Source organism: Rhinoraja longicauda, chromosome 24 (assembly GCF_053455715.1).
Source record: "Rhinoraja longicauda isolate Sanriku21f chromosome 24, sRhiLon1.1, whole genome shotgun sequence".
NCBI classification, from domain to species: Eukaryota; Metazoa; Chordata; class Chondrichthyes; order Rajiformes; family Arhynchobatidae; genus Rhinoraja; species Rhinoraja longicauda.
This window is the reverse complement of record NC_135976.1, coordinates 16,152,131-16,175,095: the sequence shown is the minus strand read 5'-3', so window position 1 is coordinate 16,175,095 and position 22,965 is coordinate 16,152,131. Positions and strand designations below refer to the sequence as shown.

Below are 22,965 nucleotides of genomic sequence, written 5' to 3'. Positions count from 1 at the left end.
TTGTACTTGAGTTTGATTTGATTGTATTTATGTAGAGTATTATCTGATTTGAAAGGACACTAAATGCTGGAGTAAATTCAGCGGGTCAGGCAGCATCTCTGGAGAAAATGGATAGATGCTTCAGGTCAGAACCCAACCCAAAACATCACCTATCCATGTTCTCCAGAGATGCTCCATGACCAGCTGAGTTACTCCAGCATTTTGTGTCCTTTTGTGTAGACCAGCATTTGCGGTTCCTTGTTTGCACACTTTATCTGATCAAAATTAGATCAAAATTGCAAAACAAAGCCTTTCACTGTACCTCAGTACACGTAACAATAATAAACATAACCTTAAATGTGATAATAAAGATCGAAAGCTTTGGTTTGCATGCTGTTCAATCAGATCAGATAATAGATGATAGGGAATAGATAGGGTAGATGCACAGTCTTTTACCAGAGGAGGGGAATTAAGAACTAGAGGACATAAATTTGAGATGAGAGGTGAAAGATAGAATAGGAATCTGAGGGGCAACTTTTCACACAGATGGTGGTGGCACAAGGAATGAGCTGCCAGAGGAGGTTGTTGAGGCAGAAACTATAACAACATTTAAAAGACATTTGGACAGGTACATGGAGAGGAACAGTTTAGAGGAATATGGACCAAATGCAGGCAGGTGGGACTAACTTAGACGAGGAAGATACTATAACAACGTTTGCAAGAGATTTGGAACATGACATGTCAATAGGAAAGGTCTGGAAAGAGATGGGGCAAATGTGGGCAAGTGGGGCTAGTGTAGATGGGCCACCTTGGTCGGCATGGGCAAGCTGGGCCAAAGGGCCTGTTTCCATGCTCTAATACTCCACATAAATACAATCAAGTCAAACTCGTACAATAAAAAGGGGAAGATAAGGAGTGTGGAATATAGTTAGCTTTCTCGGGTTTCTGATTAAGGGAGGAATTTTAGCATGACCGCATGGAATTTTACAATGTCCATCCTTCCCTGCGCACACACCCACTGCCCCCAGCCTCCTCACCCAGTACTCATGTCTCCAACGACAGACAAACCTTTGAAAAGTGAGGCAATTTTTAGTCGTCGCCCTGAATGGAAGTCTGCCAAGCAATTACTTTGATAAGAAGTGATGGAAAAATTAACTGGTCAGACTTCTGGAGCCAGAACGAAGGCGTGACTTTTATTGGCATTGAATTCAGGCAAGATACACAAATTGGGGCCATTTCCGATGTCTAAGCCAGAAGCTATGAGCCACACCCATCCCCAACACACTGGGAAATAGAGGTATCTGCCTGAGAGATTCAGTTCAGTGGACTGGGTAACACAATCATGTTTTTATCCCACTAGAGGAAAGCTCTGAATTTCTGCCCCCTGTAACCGCAACAGGGGTGGCACAGTGGTTAGAGGTTGCTGCTTCACAGTGCCAGAAACCCAGGTTCGATCCTGACCACAGGTGCTGTCCGTGTGGGGTTTGCACGTTCTCCCTATGACCTCATGGGTTTTCTCCGGGTGCTCATTCCAAAGACGTGCAGGTCTGTAGGTTAATTGGCCTCTGTAATTTGCTGCAAGTGTGTAGGGAGTAGATGCAAAAGTGGGATAACATAGAACTAGTGTGAACGGATGAACGATGGGTCTGTTTCCACGCTGTATCTCTGCACTGAACTAATAATCTAGTCCCCTAATTTACTGACATGTAAATGTGCACATTTGCACAAAGGTTTAAGGTGAGAGGGGCAAGATTTTTTAGGAAGGTGGGCAGCAACTTTTCACTCAGAGTGCGGTGGGTATATGGAGCGAGCTGCCAGAGAAGGTAGTTGAGGCCGGTATTATATAACAACATTTAAAAGACATTTGGACAGTTATAGGGAAAGAAAAGGTTAGAGGGATATGTGCCAAATGCAGGCAGGTGGGACTAGTGTAGATGGGGCATCTTGGTCAGCATGGACAAGTTGGTCCGAAGGCCCTGTTTCCATGCCGTATGACTCTATGACTCTATTGAGCCTGGCCACAAAACTTATTTTAGACTCCGTAACAATATTGGACACAACACAGTAATTGAGAGGGAAACACAAAGTGCTGGGGTGTTTTGTCCAAGATTCCAGCATCTACAGGTTCTTGTGTCTCCAATGTGTAACTCATGCCTTGAAGAAACAAGGGAACTGCATATACTGGAATCTTGAGCAAAACACAAAGTGCTGGAGGAGCTCAGCAGGTCAGGCGGCATCCGTGGAGGGAATGAACTGCCAATGTTTCAGATCGGGACCCTTGTTCAGTCTGAAGAAGGATCCCGACCCGAAACGTCGCCCGTCCATCCCCACCATAGACAATAGACAATAGGTGCAGGAGTAGGCCATTCGGCCCTTCTCCCCATACCCCCTGACTCCGCTATCCTTAAGAGCTCTATCTAGCTCTCTCTTGAATGCATTCAGAGAATTGGCCTCCACTGCCTTTTGAGGCAGAGAATTCCACAGATTCACAACTCTCTGACTGAAAAAGTTTTTCCTCATCTCAGTTCTAAATGGCCTACCCCTTATTCTTAAACTGTGGCCCCTTGTTCTGGACTCCCCCAACATTGGGAACATGTTTCCTGCCTCTAACGTGTCCAACCCCTTAATAATCTTATACGTTTCAATAAGATCTCCTCTCATCCTTCTAAATTCCAGTGTATACAAGCCTAGTCGCTCCAGTCTTTCAACATATGACAGTCCCGCCATTCCGGGAATTAACCTAGTAGATGCTGCCTGACCCGCTGAGTTACTCCAGCGTTTTCTGTTTTGCTTATAACTCTTGCCTTAACTCTTGTTTCTTCTGCCTTATACTCCGTGCAAAACTAATATATATGCAATGTTATATTAAATGCAAAATGTTATCGTTTTTACAAATATTTTATGTGCTTCAGAGTGACATTTTGCATTTTTCTCACCTTGTGTTGTGTTATCAGTCTTGTTGCTACCTGTTGTAAAATAGAATTACGGTTACTTGGCAACCATTTTATAACGGTGACTAAAGTGGCATTTCTAATGAAATGATGTTCCCTTTCCGAGCTTAGCAAAGCCTTTGAACTGTTTTGGTTCTTTTTGTATTATTGGCCATCTACAGTGGCGCAGCGGTAGAGCCGCAGCCTAACAGCGCTAGAAATCCAGGTTTGATTTTGGATGCTGTCTGTGCGGAGTTTGTGACCGTGGGTTTCTTCTGGGTGCTCCGGTTTCCTCCCACATCAAAAGACAAGTGGGCGTGCGGAAACTCCGCACGGACAGCACCCGTCGGCAGGATTGAACCTGGGCGTTTGTTTGAACCAATCTCTACTGCTGCCCTGTGTTATGGAGAGTATGCTACATATGTGTGCTTAAATCCTAAAAATAATGTCTCAAATTCAGCAGGATGTGAGCCATTCTAATGCGGAGGAGGCATTTACAAAAATAAATTTTCACATAATTGACTGCAGATATATCTGATCTAAAGCTATTGAATATGCTGAATGAAGCAGGGCTGGGAATGACAGATCTTTGTCGGTTTGTGACATTAATGGCGAGACAACAAAGACAGGGTGATGATATGGAGGCACAAAATGGAAATGATTTAAATGGATGGTGAAAGGGGCTGGAGGGGTGGATCAACTACACCTCTTTGTTTGTTTCTAGGTTTCTAAGGAACAGACTCAAATTTAGAAACTGAGTTTCCTTTGTCAATCTGAAGGGGAAGTTGGGTTGAAAAGTGGCAATGCAGTACCAACGTACAGTGCCCCACCCTATTATTTTAAGAATAGAAAAATAAGCGAGTGATGTTTTTGAAATCTCTCTTCAAGATATGGGCATGAGAGTAAGGCAATGTGGGAAACACACGCGAGTCGACAAAGTTAGTGCCCATTCCTTCCCCTGATGTTCCTCGAATTAACAGACAATAATGGGGAAATGGTGGACAGTGTGATACTGGGCTCGTGCCACCAAATTAGGAGAATTGAAATGGTCAGACCAGGCTGCAATATGCAAAATTATACACGGATCTACCTCAATTAAAGTATTTAACTGGATTGATACTAAGAAGCTATTTTCTCTGAGGGGCGAGAGTTAGAATGGGAGGGTTGGCACATTCTCCCTGTGACCGCGTGGGATTTTTCTGGGTGCTCCGGTTTCCTCCCACACTCCAAAGATGTCCAGGTTTGTAGGTTAGTTGGCTTCTGTAAATTGTAAGTCGTCCCTAGTGTGTAGGATAGTGCTGGCGTACAGGATGATCTGTATATTTTATATATTTTGTAAAAAAATATAACTATCTACATATATTACCATCTAAGCATATTATAGTAGATAACATGGTAACCCGTGTGAACGGGTGTAATTGTGTGATCAGTATTGAATGTAACACTCCAAATGCGGTCCGACCAAGTCCTACAAAGCTGAGAACGAGGCAGTTCGGGAGTATTTACTGAAAGTCCTTCCTCACACGTCTGGTAACATGAATCTCATGTTCTTCCCACCACCTCCACACATGCCCTCTCCCCCCAAAGAAAACTGCTGAGGATAAATTTCAGAACTAATATTGACTGTCTTCTTTTGCTGGGAAAGGATACTGCAGAGTATGGAGCCTAGTCAGGCAATAGAATGAAGACATCAAACAGCCACAGCCTTATTGATCAGTTCAACAGTTTCAATGAGATGAACGACCTGTGTGGTCACTTACAATGTTCTTTTGCCACATTCATGCAGCAATGGAATAGAGTATTATGTTTACATATTCTGTTGTGCTGCTGCCAGTAAGAATTTCATTGTTCTATCTGGGACATATGACAACAAACCACTCTTCACTCTTGAATGCTCTCCTCGGCTCTTTGACTCCACTTATTGGACATCCGTTTTGCATGTTTGTTGATGTAAGTGTAAGCCATCTCTGTATGATTTAACTGAAGCTCTACACCACTTCTATGCAAACAGAACTGAACAAAACCTCGTTGCTAAGGAGTGATCTTCTCAATATGGTTTAACATGGCATAGATCCCACACCCTTTTGAAAATCTAATTAAAACTTCATATTGGTTTTTACTCTGGCTGCTTCATGTCATTAAATTCAACAATGAAGAACATTACAATTGTGAAAATATATATCTGTGTAAAATAAGAATAAAGCTAGGTATATATGTACGTGCATGTGTGTATTCATGTGTGCATGAGTGCCTGTGTATGTTTGCGAATGAGTATGTGTGCATACATGTGTATCTGTGTGTGTATCTTCTGCTGGTATTCATATCGTCAGGTGGGAGAAGGAGGCATCTACATTGTCCAGACTTGCAGATGGGTCTTAAGTCTGAAATAGTGGGTTTGCCACCCATGTTGTTCCAATGCTTAATTGGAAGATGGCAGGAGAATGGGGTTGAGAGGGAAAGATAGATCAGCCGTGATTGAATGGCGGAGTCGACTTGATGGGCCAAATGGCCCAATTCTGCTCCTATGACTTATGAGCTTATAATTGTAATTGGTTGACTGTCAAGGGTAAGGTTCATTGTTTCTGAAAAGAAGTACAGAACTTCCAAGGTTAAGGTTCATTATTTCTTATACAAGTGCAGAACTTCCAAGGATGATGCTCATTGTTTTTATGTGCGCTAACAGAACTCCCATTGAACGAAGGCCATTGTTTCTTTGTATGCTAACAAAACTCTTATCTCAGTCTATTAATTCCACAGAGCCAGACTACCTATTAATCCATACATCTGTTGCAAGTGGCCACACCTGTATAAAACTTACATTACAACAGAAACATTTGCTGCAAAAAATGTTACGGATAAGACATGCGCACTTTTTATATGCGTTGAAGAATATGAGATGCATATCATTGATCAAGAATGAGTGGAAATTATGTAGTAACAGGTGCATTAAAAGTACAATTGGCACAAAACCCTAATCAACTCTCACAAAGAAACAGGTTGAGGAACCAGGTAGTCTTCTCTTCTGTTATTTTGTTGTGCTTAAGATTTCCATTGCTTTTATGCCCTGTGCCTTTTTCACCAATTGTGTTTTCAAGGGAAATAAATCACTCTCTGAGCAAACAAATTAAATTATAATAAAATGTATCAATACATGCTTGCCCACTACAGGCATTTGTTTCATATTGCTTCTTCTCCCCGCTCCCATATGGCAGAAGGTGCAGAAGCTTGATCAACCTGACCCTGGAACAGCTTCTTCCCCTCTGTTATCAGGCTTCTGAACGGTCCTTCCATAAGCTAGGGTACTGTTCGATTCACCTCTACCCCATTGCAAACATTGGACATTGTCTAAGGAATGGATGGTTGGTTCTGGACCCCAAGAAAGAGAGTTTGTGGAGTGCCTCCGAGATGGATTCTTAGAGCAGCTTGTAATGGAGCCTACCAGGGAAAAGGCAATTCTGGATTTAGTGTTGTCCAAAGAACCAGATTTGATCAGAGAACTCGAGGTAAAGGAACCGCTTGGAGGTAGTGATCATAATATGGTTAGTTTTAATCTGCAGTTTGAGAAGGAGAAGGTTAAATCGGAAGTTGCAGTTGCAGTTGAACAAAGGGGACTATGAAGGCATGAGAGAGGAGCTGGCCAAGGTAGACTGGAAAGGGATCCTAGCAGGATCAGCAATGGCAGGAATTTCTGGGCATAATCCGGAAGACGCAGGATCACTTCATTCCAAAAGGAAAGATTCTAAGGGGAGTGGGAGGCAACCGTGGCTGACAAGGGAAGTTAGGGATGGAATAAAACTAAAAGAAAAGATGTATAACACACCAAAGAGTAGCCGGAAGCCAGAGGATTGGGAAACTTTCATAGGACAACAGAAGGTAACAAAACGGTCAATACGGGCTGAAAAGATGAAGTATGCGGGGAAGCTGGCCAAGAATATAAAGAAGGACAGTAAAAGCCTCTTTAGATATGTTAAGAGAAAAAGAGTGGCAAAGGCAAATGTGGGTCCCTTGAATTATTATGGGTAACAAGGAAATGGCAGAAGAGTTGAACATGTACTTCGGATCTGTCTTCACTAAGGAAGACACAAACAATCTCCCAGATGTACTGGAGGCAGAGGATCTAGGGGGGTAGAGGAACTGAAAGAAATTTTCATTAGGCGAGAAATAGTATTGGGTAGACTAATGGGACTGAAGGATGATAAATCCCCTGGGCCTGATGGTCTGCATCCCAGGGTCCTCAGGGAGGTGGCTCTAGAAATAGTGGATGCATTGGTGATCATTTTCCAATGTTCAATAGATTCAGGATCAGTTCATGTGGATTGGAGGATAGCTAATGTTATCCCACTTTTCAAGAAAGGAGCGAGAGAAAAAACGGGGAATTACAGACCAGTTAGCCTGACTTCGGTGGTGGGAGTCAATTATTAAAGAGGTAATAATGGTGTATTTGGATAGCAGTAAAGGGATGTCCAAGTCATGATGGATTTATGAAAGGGAAATCATGCTTGACTAATCTTCTGGAATTTTTTGAGGACGTGACAAGTAAAATGGATGAAGGGGAGCCAGTGGATGTAGTATATCTAGACTTTCAGAAAGCTTTTGATAAGGTCCCGCACGGGAGATTGGTGACTAAAATTAGAGCACATGGGGTAGTGTTGACATGGATAGAAAATTGGTTGGCAAAAAGGAAGCAAAGAGTAGGAGTAAACGGGTCCTTTCCGGAATGGCAGTGGTGAGTGGAGTGCCGCAAGACTCGGTGTTGGGGCCGCAACTGTTTACCATATATATTAATTATTTGGAAGAGGGAAATAGAAGCAACATAGCAAGTTTGCGGATGACACAAAGCTGGGTGGCAGTGTAAACTGTGAAAAGGATGTTCGGAGGTTGCAGGGTGACCTGGACAGGTTGAGTGAGTGGGCAGATGCACTATAATATAGATAAATGTGAGATTATCCACTTTGGCGGCAGAAACAAGGAGGCAGATTATTATCTCAATGGAGTTAGGTTAGGTAAGGGGAAGGTGCAGCGAGACCTGGGTGTCCTTGTACACCAGTCACTGAAAGTTGGCGTGCAGGTACAGCAGGCAGTGAAGAAAGCTAATGGAATGTTGGCCTTCATAACTAGAGGATTTCAGTATTGGAGTATAAGAAAATAACTGCAGATGCTGGTACGAATCGAAGGTATTTATTCACAAAATGCTGGAGTAACACAGCAGGTCAGGCAGCATCTCGGGAGAGAAGGAATGAGTGACGTTTCAGGTCGAGACCCTTCTTCAGAGTAAAGAGGTTCTTCTGCAGTTGTTTAGGGTCCTGGTAAGACCACACCTGGAGTATTGTGTACAGTTTTGGTCTCCTAATTTGAGGAAGGACATCCTTGTAATTGAGGCAGTGGAGCGTAGGTTCACGAAATTGATCCCTGGGATGGCGGGACTGACATATGAGGAAAGGTTGAAAAGACTAGGCTTGTATTCTCTGGATTTTAGAAGGATGAGAGGGGATCTTATAGAAACATACAAAATTATAAAAGGACTGGACAAGCTACATGCAGGAAAAATTTTCCCAATGTTGGGCGAGTTCAGAACCAGGGGCCACAGTCTTAGAATAAAGGGGAGCCATTTAAAACTGAGGTGAGAAAAAACTTTTTCACCCAGAGAGTTGTGAATTTGTGGAATTCTCTGCCACAGAGGGCAGTGGAAGCCAAATCACTGGATGGATTTAAGAGAGTTAGATAGAGCTCTAGGGGCTAGTGGAATCAAGGGATATGGGGAAAAGGCAGGCACGGGTTATTGATTGGGGACGATCAGCCATGATCACAATGAATGGTGGTGCTGGCTCGAAGGGCCGAATGGCCTCCTCCTGCACCTATTTTCTATGTTTCTATGGATGCGCTACAATACTGAGAACTATATTCTGCACTCTGTGTCTTTCTCTTTGCTCTATCTATTGTACTCGAGTTTAAACTGATTCTATCTAAGCATGGTAGATTTGAACTGTGTGGATGGCATGCAAAACAAAGCTTTTCACTATACCTCGGTACCCATGACAATAATAATAATAAACCTAAATCTAAATATCCAGGATAAAATGTCTCCCAAAGTTGAATTCTCACCTGAGGTGGTGATTTGAGGGAAGTTAGTACCTGTTGGAAAGTAGGGAGAAGGCAGCCTTGTAATTAGTTCAGTTGGAGCTTGTTACAAGTAATACTTACATTGTTCTGTTGCTGGTATCTATGAACAATTCAACATTCTTGACTTACAGAGAAGGTATTCACGTATTTAGTTACGGCATAATATAAATGTGAGGAGTTGCATTTTGGAAAGTCGAACATGGGCAGGAACTACACAGTGAATGGTAGGGCTCTGGGGAGTGTCGTAGAGCAGAGTGATCTAGGAGTGCAGGTGCGTGGTTCCTTGAAAGTGGTGCCACAAGTAGGGTGGTCAAAAAGGCTTTCGGCACATTGGCCTTCATCAGTCAGAGTATTGAGCGTAGAAGCTGGGAGATCATGTTATATAAGACCATATTTTAAGGATTCTGTTCAGTTTTGCACACCATGTTACAGGGAAGATGTTATTGTCATCTCAGTCAATGGAGGGGGGGGGCTCATGTTCTCGACCTCCCCGTGGTGAGCCCTGTCAACTGACCTCAGTCAGGCAAACAGAGACTGCAGAAGCAGAAGCAGCTTCATAACTTCTGCTGCCTCAAACGCAAGAAGAAGAGGTCAATGGGGAAGCTCTTTAGTTAAAAGGATGCTACACAACCTGCTTTCAAACTACCAGGGACACATTGCCCATCTAAGAACATAGAATACATCAGCACGGCACAGGAACAGGCCCTACGCCTACAATATTCATGCCGAACATGATGCCAACACCAACCTTATCTGCCTGCACGTGATCCTCATCCCTCCATTCCCTGCATATCCATGTACCTGTCCAAATGTCTCTTACATGCCATTATCATATCTGCCCCCACCATCCCAGGCAGCGTGTTCCACGCTGTTTTGCATGAAAAACTCGCCCCACACTTCTCCTTGAATCAATTGCCAAAGATTAGCCTGACAGAAATCAGGAATATATATTTGCGCAACTAACTAAATTAGCAAATTTTCACAGGTGACCCTAAAATGGAATTACTGCACTTATTTGTTCTACACAACAACCAGCTACCATGATTCTCATAATCCTGAAGAGACACACGTTTGTCTATTACCAAAAACATAGCGGCACTATGGTGCAGCTGGTAGAGCTGCTGCCTCATGGCACTGGAGACCAGGATTCGATCATGACCTTGGCTGCTGTCTGTGTGGAGTTTGCACGTTCTCCCTGTTACCACGTGGGTTTTCTCCGGGTGCACTGGTTTCCTCCCACATCCTAAAGACGTGCAGGTTTGTAGGTTAATTGGCCTCTGTAAATTGCTCCCAGTGTGTGTGGAGTGGATGTAAAAGTGGGATAACATAGAACTCATGTGAACGGGTGATCGATGGTTGTGGAGGACTCGGTGGGATGAAGGGCCTGTTTCTGTGCTGTATCTCCAAACTAAACTAAACCAAACACCACCTCAACCCCCACCGTCTCATACACAAGCTCACCACTTGTTATCAATGGCAGTATTACACATCTATTTTGTGGTGTGAGCCAGCAGAATTTTGGCCTAACATTAAGTTATGAGGAATCATTAAAATAAACCATAGAGTGCATCTCAAATATTTGTGTTATAAGAAATATATTTACCACTCACATATATATTTCCCACCCTAACCCTAACCACCGCAAAATGTTTCAAAGTACCAGGCAGAAACACGTTGAAGACTTCGTTTAAAGATTTAATAGGAACCCGAGGGGCAATGTTTTCACACAGTGAGGTGGGTATATGGAATGAGCTGCCTGAGGAGGTAGTTGAGTCAGGTACGAAACAGCAAAAGACACTTGGACAGGTACATGGAAAGGTAAGGTTTAGAGGTATATGGGCCAAACACAGCCAAATGGGACTAGCTCAGATGGGGAATCTTGGACGAGTTGGGCCGAAGGGCCTGTTTGTGCGCTGTATGACTCTATTGTAATACTCAACTCTTCCACATAATTTCCAGGCTACTTCCAAATCAATAACACTGTCAGATAAGTATTGACCATTAGAATCTGCAACAAAGCCTTGTTTCTTACCTTCTGGACTTGATTTAGAAGCTGTAAAGCAAACAAAAAGCAACGTGTTCTGAAACACCTTAAGAATAACAGGTATAGATTATTTTCCAGTGGGTTTGTAATAGATATCAGACGATAGTTTTTCTTCTCTGATATCAACCTGCCCTCAAATTCACTAGAACTATTTCCAATACCAGTCTCCACCATCTTAATCGCTCAAACTCCATCTCAGGAGACAAACTATCCTTTGATATCTACTACAAACCTACTGACCCCCACAGGTACCTAGACTACATCTCCTCAGTGCTGTACAGCAGGGGAAAAGTGGTAGGGGTGGGACAAAGCCTAGCAAGGGATAGGTGGATGGATACATGTGAGGAGGGAGGGCAATTGGCAGATGGGTGGAGTAAGTGACAAAGGTTGGAGGTGAAAAGGAGACAAAAGGGTGTCAGGTAAGGAGAGACGGGGAGGAGTAAAATGTAAAGCCGGAGGGAGAGATATTGGTAGAAGAGGAGGAAGAGGAAAGAGGTGGGGTAAAAGGGGTAGGGGTGGACTCAGGGATGGGAGATAAGCATACGGATGAGGGGAAGGAGAAAGGAGCAGGGTGATCAAGGTGGTGGGGGAAATATGTGTGTACCAAGTGGGTAGGGGTAGGAGAAAGAGAGGTGTGAACTGACTTTAGACTAGGGGGGTATTAATGAAATTGGTGAATTCAATGTTCATGCTGTTGGGTTGTAAGCTAACTAGGCAGATTATGAGGTGCTGATCTTCAAGTTATTCTGCATGCAGTCAATAATACTATGTACTCTGAGGAGATCTATGTTCTTTGCGCCCACATAGAACACATGGAATAACTCAATGGATCAGGCAGGATCTCTGGAGGACACGGATAGGTGATGCTTTGGGTCGGGTCTTTTAGAGATGCTGACTGACCCGCTGAGTTACTCTCGCTCCTTGTGTTCAACAGCATCTGCAGTTCCTGGTGTCTCCACCTTTAGACCCATGTTCCAATGCCAATTGTTGCCATCAGGTTAAAAAGAACACAAAGTGCTGGAGTAACTCAGGGTCAGGTAGCAACTCTGCAAAATATGGATAGGCGATGTTTCTTCAGACATTGTAGAAAGCTGGAAAAGAGGTGGGGAGGGGGGGTGGGAGGGGAGGACAAAGCCTTGCAAGTGATAGGTGGGTACAGGTGAGGGGAGCTTGATTGGCAGATAGGTAAACAAATGCTACAGATGGTAAGGAGACAAAAGGGTGTCAGATAAGGAGAGAAGAGGAGTGAAAAGTAGCAAGAGGTGAAAGGGGATAGGGAAAGGGGTGTAAAATAGTGGGAGAAATGTGTATGCACTAGGGTGGGGTACAGGGAAGGAAGGGGGGAGGTATTACCTAAAATTGGAGAATTTAATGTTCATACCTTTGGGTTGTAAGCTACCCAAGTGGAAGATGGAGAGAAGAGGATCACTTGCAAGGCTTTGTCCTCCCCCCCCCCCCCCTTTCCAGCTTTCTACAACGTCTAAAGAAACATCGCCTATCCATGTCTTCCTTAGTTGCCACCTGACCCTCTGACTCCAGCACTTTGTGCTCCTTTTAATCTTATGTTGTTAAATGTATGTGTTACTGTATCCTTAGTTTTGTATTTGGGTGGGGATGGGGACTTTTTAAAATCTCTTTCCTCGACGGAGATGCGACTTTTTCCGAATTTCCAAATGGTAAATTGTCCCTACTGTGTAGTGCTAATATACGCGGCGATTACTGGTTGCGGACCACTCAGTGGGCCGAAGGGCCTGTTTCTGCGCTGTATCTCTAAATCTAAGCAAAAAACTACAGATACTAGTTTACCAAGGAAAGACACAAAAATGCTGGAGTAGCTCAACAGATCAGGTCACACCCCTGGAGAACATGCATAGGTGTCGTTTGATTTGACTCTTCTTCAGTCTTCAGATATACCATAAATTGATACAATCAGTTGAAACACAATAAGTAGTGCAAAGGGGAAGAATAAAAGCATAGAATATGGTTCTCAGCATTGTAGCACACCAGTTCCAGAGACTAAGTCCAATGACTGCAATGGGTTAGAGGTGAATTAGACAGTACCCTAGCTTATGGAAGGATCATTCAGAAGTCTGATAACAAAGTTGCAACTAACTTGGTGACTGCTTTCTATGTTGCTGGTGAGGGTCTCTCTTTGATCCAATGCTTGCTCGATGCACAAGGACATTAATCAGATCATGGTGTAACAAAGGGTGTAACAAAATCAACACAGCCTGCCGATTGATGGTACAACTTACCTACACACTGCACTCACACCAAGTCCTCACCAGGACTGCTGCAACTCATGCCATCAATTTGTGCGCACACTTTGAATGCCAAATAGGAATAAATTCAGCATCCACGATTCTATAAATCCAATCGAAAAGCTGCTCACATTTGTAGCGCTAGTCCACTAAATAACAGAGGCAGCAACATTACGACGAGGAGATCAAGAAACTGCAGATACTGGAATCTTGAACAAAACACGAAGTGGTGGAGGAACACAGAGGGTCCAATCAGTTAAGTACTTCTTAGGAAGCATAACCAGCTCGGATGGAAGAAGAGAGACAAGGATGATGTATATAGAGGTTGGGAAACACTTGTCTGTTTGAGTTAGGTATCAGCATCTTGTACAAGTAAAGATTAGCTTAAACCACCCCATGCTTCTGCACAGCATGAAGGTTCAGAGTGCTAAATAGTTGTGCATGCATCAAAAAACAAATATTGGATAAACGCTGCCTTTACAAATTCACTTTCCACCAGTTGAATATAAAGCCTGTGTTATTCTGCCTGTCCACATATAATTTGAGGAATACCATGAGATGAACATGGAAGATATTCACAGATCTTGTGTTTCCATCCTCCGACTGATTATACAATCCATGTGTAGACACAAAGAACTGCAGATGCTGGTTTACAGAAAAAAGGCGCAAAGTGCTGGAGTAACTCAGCGGGTCAGGCAGCATCTCTGGAGAACATAGATACGTGACATTTCGGGTTGAGAGTGAAGAAGGTTCCCAACCCAAAACATCACCAACCATGTTTTCCAGAGATGCTGCCTGGCTGGCTGAGTTACTCCAGCACTTAGTGCCTTTGTACACAATCCATATCTTGCATTGAGAATTTCAGGATGCTAGTTTACGAAAAAAAGACACAAAGTGTAACTCAGTGGATCTGGCAGCATCTCTGGAGAACATGGTTAGACAATGTTTCTGGTTGGGACTGAAGAAGGGTCCCGACCCGAAACATCACCGATCCATGTTCTCCAGAGCTGCTGCCTGTCCCGCTGAGTTCCGAGCATATTGTGTGTTACTCAGAGAAGATTTGATTCCAATTATTTTGCAGAAGCATACTCACTGCAAAGTTTATCGACACATTTATATCCAGTTGGACATTCACTGCAGGAAGCACCTTTCTTAAACGGTTTCATACCAACCACATTACCCCTGGAAATGGAAACATTATGCAAAAGTCAAGTATTAGAATTTGTTGTGTCAAAAACACTGAGGCAAAAACACAAGTTTTTAAACATAGGATTTTTGCAATGCAATAAGATTAATTGTGGCATCATAACTACATATTCTAGAATTTAAGATGGATTGATTAAATAGAAAATGCAATAATGCCAGATTCGTTACACAGTAAACCGTAGTTATAAGGGACCATGGGAGGGGAATGATGTCCATTATTGCCTAATGTTCACTCTAACTGAGTAATAAGAGTTTCATTGCTTAAGTATAGTATTGCATTGCATAGGACGGCATGGTGGGGCAGCGGTAGAGTTGCTGCCTTACAGCACTTGCAGCACGGAGACCCGAGTTCGATCCCGACTGTCTGTACAATGTTTGTATGTTCTCCCCGTGACCTGCATGGGTTTTCTCCGAGATCTTCGGTTTCCTCCCACATTCCAAAGACGTACAAGTTTGTAGGTGGCTTGGCATAAATGTAAATTGTCCCTAATGTGTGTGAATGTGCAGGGATCGCTGGTCGGTGCGGACCCGGTGGGTCGAAGGGCCTGTTTCCGCTCTGTACCACTAAACTAAATTAATGTAGTAGAAACAAACACCTGCAGTTTCTGGTTAATACATGAAAGGACACCAAGTGCTGGAGTAACACAGCGGGTCAGGGAGCATCTCTGGAGAACACGGACAGGTGAAACTTTGGGTGGAGACGCTTCTTCAGACTCTCGGTCTGGAACTGGGCCTGGAATCCAGGTGAGTTGACAGCCCCGGCCTGCTAGCGGCCGGTGGAGAGGCGAGGATCGGCGGAGTCAATGGTCGCAGCCCACGGGCAGCCGGAGCGCAGGTGAGGGTCGGCGGTGACAGTGGGCGAGGCCTGGAAGCGGCCGAGGAAGCTGTGTGGGCCGGCGATAATGGCAGTAGGTCTGGCCTGGAAATGGCCGGGGAGGCGGTGCGGGCAGGAGGTGGCGTCAGAAGGTCTGGCCTGGAAGCGGCGTGTGCTAGGGGTGTCTTGGGCAGCCGGAGAGGCAACATGAGACAGGGAAGTTGTTGGCAGGTCCATCCGCCATAACCAAAATCCGTTATAAAGAGGTCCGTTATAACAAGAGTTTGCTGTATTTTAATCTCGAGCATGTCCTAGATCAGGCTAGCAATTCCAAATTATGTTCAAGAATTTCAGCAACATGTTGTACTTACGGAGGTGCATAGTTGCATACCAGAATAGTGAGATTTTTATTATCCAGACCTTGCAGCTTATCACAGAAGTTAAGATTGCAGCCCACTTTTTCAGTAGTTGCCCATACCACCTGTAAAATAACAAAATAAATTAGAACGTGAACATTTAGTGAAGCATAACACAGAATTACTGAAAATTGGCTGTAAATATGTCAAAACTTTAATGGAGTTTGAGATCAAGATTAGGCACAGTGGCACAGCTGGTAGAGTTGCTGCCTCACAATACCAGAGACCCGGGTTCGATCCTGACCTCGGATGCTGTCTATGTGGAGTTTGCACATTCTCCCTGTCACTTTTTTCAAGAGCGCTCTCGTGATTTTGTCTGGATTAAAGGAGGGGTCAAACCACCGGTTGCCGGTAAAACTGATTTGGATCTGTATTTAATTATTTCATTCTTCAAGGAGAGTATCTATCGACAGCCTCTATTCAAGTCTGAAAGGTCTAAGATTCTCCTCATACTTCTGTAATACAATATTGATTGAAAGATACAGCATGGAAACAGGCCCTTCAGCCCACCGAGTCCATGCCAACCATTGAGTCATTCACACTCATTCTATGTTATCCCATTTTCTCATCCACTCCCTACATGCTTGGGGCAATTTAGCAGAAGCCAATTAATCTACAAACCCAGCAGTTTTAACAAGGAACTGCAGATGCTGATTTATACCAAAGATGGACACAAAGTGCTGGTATTAATCAGCGGGTCAGGCCACATCTCTGGAGGAAAAGGATGGGTGATGTTTTGGGTCGGGACCCATCTTAATACTAAAGAAAAGATACTACATGGAAACATGCCCTTCGGCCCATCGGATCCAACCGACCTTTGATCTTCAAACTGAAGAAGGACCCTGACCCGAAACATCACCTATCCTTTTCCTCCAGAGATCCTGCCTGACTCACCAAGTTACTCCAGCACTTTGTGTCTTCATAAGTTCTTCAGTTATAGGAGCAGAACTAGGCCATTCGGCCCATCAAGTCTACTCCATCATTCAATCATGGCTGATCTATGGCTAGATACTAATCAGGAATCTACCAATCTCCACCTTAAAAATATCCATTGACTTGACCTCCACAGATGCCTATGGCAATGAATTCCAAAGACCCTGGCTAAAGAAATTCCTCCTCATTGTCCTTTCCAAAGGTATGTTTATTTACGACTATGAGGCTATGGCCTCTGGTCCTAGACTCTCCCACTAATGGAAACGTCCCCTCCACATCCACTCTATCCAGGTCTGCCAACCTATAAACCCACACATTTTTGGGATGCAGGAGATTCAGCACTTGGAAGAAGGTAATTCCTAGAAACAGAAATGATCTGGTAGCAATGCACTTCACACGATTAAAAGGGTAGTTATCCTGTACGTGCAAGCTCGAGCGTTTTCTGGGGTGCTTAGGTCATCTGTGTCAAATGACTACATCAACTTTACAATATTTTTAATCAATTGAACAGTGATGAGATACCATCAGAATGCAACTTTTACATGAATCTCTTAGGCAACAACATCCTGACCTCTGAACAGCATACATGTCCCAAGAAGTGTACGTCCAATTTGTAAACAGATGACAGTATCACAGATTCATCATAATTTCCAAGACAAACCTTATTTTTTGAGATGTTAAAAGAACCATTGAAAAATGAGCAAAACACAAAATCTGGAGTAACTCAGCAGGTCAGGCAGCAACGGTCTAGGGAATGGATAGTTGACCTTCCCACAATGTCACTTGCCTGGCTTCAGAAGGTTTCAGCGACAGGGAGAGGTTGGATAGCCTGATAAAAACTGGGAAGAAACTGTCCCTGAATCTGGAGATGTGCAGTTTCACACTTCTATACCTTTTGCCCAATGGGAGAGGGGAGAAGAGGGAGTGGCCAGGGTGCGACTCATCCTTGATTGTGCTGATGGCCTTGCCGAGGCAGCATGAGGTGTAAATGGAGTCAATGGAAAGGAGGTTGGTTTATGTGATGGCCTGGGCTGTGTCCATAATTCTCTGTCATTTCTTATCGCAATTTCTCTGCAATAATTAGACATATTAAAATTTTGAGATACAAAAAAAAGGAATTCATACCTGGGTATAGTGTCCACACATCTTCCCTGTAGTACAGACCGTTGTGTCATAGTTGTAATCATAGATCTCCATATACCAGTCCTCAACTCCCTTTGCTGGGATTAATGGACCATTTGTCGCATACAAGTTCTCTCCAACTCTTCCTCTGTTTGGATTGTGTTTCCACGCACATTTCTTTGAATATTTTGTGGCAATTTTCTCCAAGTGATTATCCCATTTCTGAAAGCAAATTCATAGATGAGAAAATGGAAAATATAAAAGTCATTTGGACAGGTACATGGATGGGAAAGGTTTAGAGGGATATGGACCAAATGCAGGCAGGTGGGACTTGTGTAAATGGGGCATCTTGGAACGGCATGAACAAGTTGGGCCGAAGGGCCTGTTTCTGTGCTCTCTGACTCTACGATTCTATACCTAGGTTGCTTAAAGTTAGGACTAATCTGAGTGAAATCAATTGGAGTTGAAAGATCAATGATAGCGCAATCCTCTAGAAATAAGGTACTGCAGTTGCTGGTTTATACCAAAGATAGACCCTTCTTCAGACTGGTCTGAATCTGAGTGGTTTGAAGAAGGGTCCCGACCCAAAACATCACCCACTTTTTCTCCAGAGATGCTGCCTGACCTGCTGAGTTGCTCTAGCACTTAGTGTCTATCTTTGATAGCTCGATCCTGTTCAGAAGAAGGGTCCCCACCCAAATTTTCACCAATCCATGTTCTCCAGAGATGCTGCCTGATCTACTGAGCACTTTGTGTCTTTTTATGTGAAACAGTTCATTGCGTGTCTAAGAAATTAGCTTAGTTTCAAGATACAGCATGGAAACAGGCCCTTCGGCCCCTCTGGCCATCGATTACCTGTTCACACTAGTTCTATGTTATTCCTCCTTTGCATCCACTCCTTACACTGGCGGCAATTTTTCAGAGACCAATTAACCTACAAACAGCACATTATGTGGTGATATAAAATTTAATCAATGACAAACAGTATGAAAGACCAATTGATAACTTTATGCAAAACAGTTGGTTATGCATTGTGAGGTGATTAATGTGGTCCACAGTATTCAAAGTTTACAATCTTTCCGTTTCAACGTTATTTCTCGTCCTTAACCAAGGATTTATTGAATTCAGAAAGATGCACAACAAAATAAATGTAGTAAAGTTATTTGCATTATTTCAGTAAGTTCACGGACATTGGAAAATGTTTCAAACCAAATTAATATTGATTGAACTACTTGAAAGATACATCGTGGAACAGGCCCTCGGCCCACCGAACCCACACCAACCATAGATCATACTAGTTCAGATTAGTTCTATGTCATCGGCCTTTCCCATCCACAGGGCGGCATGGTGGGATAGCAGTAGAGTTGCTGTCTTACCGCGCCAGAGACCCGGGTTCGATCCTGACCACAGATGCTCTCTGTACGGAGTTTGTACGTTCTCCCTGTGACCTGTGTGTGTTTTCCCCGGGAGCTCCAGTTTCCTCCCACACTCCAAAGACGTAGAGGTCTGAGGTTAATTGGCTTGGTAAAATTGTCCAAAATGTGTGTAGGATAGTGTTAGTGTGCGGGGATCGCTGATCAGCGCAGACTCGGTGGGCTGAAGGGGCTGTTTCCGTGCTGCATCTCTGAACTAAACTAAAAGCTATCCTTGTTCTTCAAAGAAGCTACCCGTTTTGTGTGTCATTTTTTGTAAACCAGCATCTGCAGTTCGTTGTGTCCACATTAGTTCTGCATTATCCTACTTTCACATCCACTCCTTGCACACCAGGGGCAATTTTCAGAGGCTCCCGTGCAGGAAACCCATGCGGTCGCAGTGAAAACAGCTACTCAGCCCTACCCTAATGGGGATCAGATAGACACATGTGTGAAAAGTCAACAGTCACTTAACACAATACAAAGTGCTGGTGTAACTCAGCAGATCGTGCAGCATCTGTGGAGGGAATGGACAGGCGACATCTCGGGTCCCTTTTTCAGATACCAGTGAACTGGAGAAAAGTACGAGCCGATATCTGAGCAGTCCTACGGATGTACAGAGTATTTTGAATGAACCAATATGCACCTCATATTTTGTTTGGGCAGCTTACAATCCCTGTGGTATGAATTATGATTTCTCTAATTTCAAGTAACCCTTGCATTCGCTCTCTTTCTGTCCTCTCCCACCCTAGTCGTCCTACTAGTTTCATTGTTGTCCTGCTCAGTTTCACTGTTTGTATCCACTCGTTATCACCTTTTCCACAGCCAACAATGGACCATTGTGGGCTCCACCTTTCCTTAATCAGCCTTGCTGACTTTGATTTGTTCTTTTCAGACCTATCATTCATTTGTTCTTTGTACCGTCTCATACCTCTAGTTTCCCTCTCCCCTGACTCTCAGTCAGAAGAAGGGTCTCGACCCAAAACGTCAGCCATTCCTTCTTTCCAGAGATGCTGCCTGACCCATTAAGTTACTCCCAGCATTCTGTGTCGATCTTCAAGATCTAGTGTTTTATTGTCATATGCCCGAAACAGAACATCGAAATTCTTACTTGCAGCAGCACAGCAGAATATGTAAACATAGCACTCTGTAAACAATATAATAAACACAAGAAAGTCCAGTGTCTGAACTCAAAAGGAGATTGTCAGATTCTTGATTAGTACGGGTGTCAGGAGTTACAGGGAGAAGGCAGGATTGAATGGCAAAGTCGACTTGCTAGCCTAATTCTAGTGTAGTAATATGTGTAGTAATATGTGTAAATTCAAGAAAATGTTCAAAAATATTATATTTGAAAGATACAAAATATGTGATCAGCACTGAGAAATGACTGGCATGACAGAAATGATGGTTCTTGACTATATTTGTGTTTCTTTCTATGTTTTGTTTATCTGCTTCTGACTTATGATGTTGTGTTTTTTTTTAATTATATTTTGTTAAGTATTAAGGGTAGGCACAATAAGTTTTGGCTTCTGCCTACACCTTTTTTTTGGTCAGAAAATATGTGATTATATTGTTTTATTTTTGATACAATGATTTCGCACTATTTAACTTTCACAACGGAATGGTCAATCGGTTGTATTGTATTGACTGGAAAATAAATATGTATTTTTTTAAAATAAAAAAATCTGCTCCTAGAACTTATGAAAAGCTCAAACGCGGGCAGACAGTGGAACATGACAAATGCTGTCCCGGGAAATTTCTTTCAAGTAATACGGAGAAACGCCAGGCGATTTGTTCTTTGTACCTTTTCATACCTCTAGTCTCCCTCTTCCCTGGCTCTCAGTTTGAAGAAGGGTCTCGACCTGAAACGTCACCCATTCCCTTTTCCTCCAGAGACGCTGCCCGACCCGCTGAGTTACTCCGGCACTTTGTGTCTATCTTCGGTGTAAACCAACATCTACAGTGCCTTCCCTACAGGGGTTGAAGAGTTAAAGCACACTTACCATTTTCAGCATGTTGGTTGCATCGGGCACCTCGGAGCGAAACCTGTTGTGGGCATCGACCAGGCTAGTCTTCTCTGCCTTGGAGAGAGCGAGAAGGGGCTGTACGAGCGCCAGGGAGGCGAGGATGAGCAAACAGAGAGGGGTCGCCTCCATCACCACCTCGCTGCTCCAGTAATCGCCGGGAGGCGTGCGGCTTCAGCTTTCGAGAGTAGCTGAGGAGGGTTGGGGGGCGAGAGAGGAGACTAAGCTCCGGAGGATAACCCTGGAAACAATGACGCGACCACTTTATGACGACTCCACTTTATTTCGCGGCGCCGTTTCATCCCGGGGAGAGAGACACAGAGAGAGAGAGAGAGAGAGGACTGGCGACAGTGTCCAACATCCCACTTCATTCACACCCCACCGGCTTACAACCTCCACCCCACTGATACACCACGTCTGCAGTGTGTGCCGCTTGCAAAATGCATGGCAGGTGCCGAAAGAACAACTTCCAAACTAATAAGATAGGTTGAGGTTTCTGGTTTATTGTTGTTAAGATCAAATGCTACCAGACACAGATACAGCTTTTGTTTGCCTGCTCTCCAAATAAATCAAAAGAGTAAAGTCAAGAGGGTTTATTGTCATGTGTCCCAGACAGAACGATGAATATACATATACTGAACTTTTTTTTCTCGTTTACAGAGTACTATATAGAGTACACACAGACACATATACACTTTAGAGATACAGCATGGAAAAGGCCCTTCAGCCCACCGAGACCACACCGACCAGCTACACTAAGGACATATACATTTTTTACTGAAGCCAATTAGCCTATAAACCTGCACGTCTTTGGAGTGTGTGAGGAAACCGAGCACCCGGAGAAAACCCAAGTGGTCACGGGGTGAAGGTACAAACTCCGCACAGACAGCACCGTAGTCTGGATCGAACCCGTGTCTCTGGCGCTGCAAGGCAGCACCTCTACCGTTGCGCCACTGTGCCGCCCTAATACATGTACAGATATACAAACATACACATAAAAACAAACAATACTAGTGCAAAAAGACAAAACCAATGCTCCCAACTCAATGTAGTTGAGAGCTTATTTGGAGGTTGTAGTGTTTAATTCGATCATGGCTGATCTATTTTTCCCTTTCAATCCCATTCTCCTGCCTTCTCCCCATAACCTTTGATGTCATTAATCAAGAACCTATCAATCTCCACTTCAAACATACCCAATGAATAAGCCTCCATAGCTGTCTGTGGCAATGAATTCCACCAATTCACCACCCTCTGACTAAAGAAACTCTTCCTCTATTCTAAAGGTAATAATAATAATAATAATAATAATAATGCATTACATTTATATAGCGCTTTTCAAACACTCAAAGACGCTTTACAGAGATTACTAGAACATAGAGAAGTGAATAAATAGAGAAATAAGTAAACGAACAGAAAAAGGAGACAGAAGGTGAGGTGACGGTCAGTGGTTGAAGGCAGTGCTGAACAGGTGAGACTTCAGTGATGTTTTGAATGTGGTGAGTGAGGAGGAGTCTCTGACGGTTTGGGGTAGTGAGTTCCATAGGGTGGGAGCAGCGATGGAGAAAGCCCTGTCCCCCCAGGATCTGAGTTTGGTCCGGATGGGGGACGACAGGAGATTGGCAGCAGCAGAGCGGAGGGTGCAGGTGGGAGTGTGCCTGTGGAGGAGGTCAGTCAGGTAGGATGGGGCCAGGTTATGGAGGGCTT

At 43.7% G+C, this 22,965-nt stretch overlaps 1 protein-coding gene across 1 annotated transcript in view; it reads right to left on the bottom strand.

Moving 5' to 3' along the window:
• LOC144605549 (peptidase inhibitor 16-like) overlaps window positions 1-21,393 on the bottom strand; it is a 33,725-nt gene extending 12,332 nt beyond the window's left edge. Inside the window, exons 1-4 of the mRNA XM_078420959.1 lie at window positions 21,241-21,393; window positions 17,829-18,047; window positions 15,726-15,835; window positions 14,428-14,516 (exon numbers count right to left, since the gene is read on the bottom strand). Of these exons, the coding sequence (XP_078277085.1) occupies window positions 14,428-14,516; window positions 15,726-15,835; window positions 17,829-18,047; window positions 21,241-21,393 (571 nt within the window). The remainder of the gene's footprint in view (window positions 1-14,427; window positions 14,517-15,725; window positions 15,836-17,828; window positions 18,048-21,240) is intronic.
• Window positions 21,394-22,965: the final 1,572 nt, after the last annotated feature.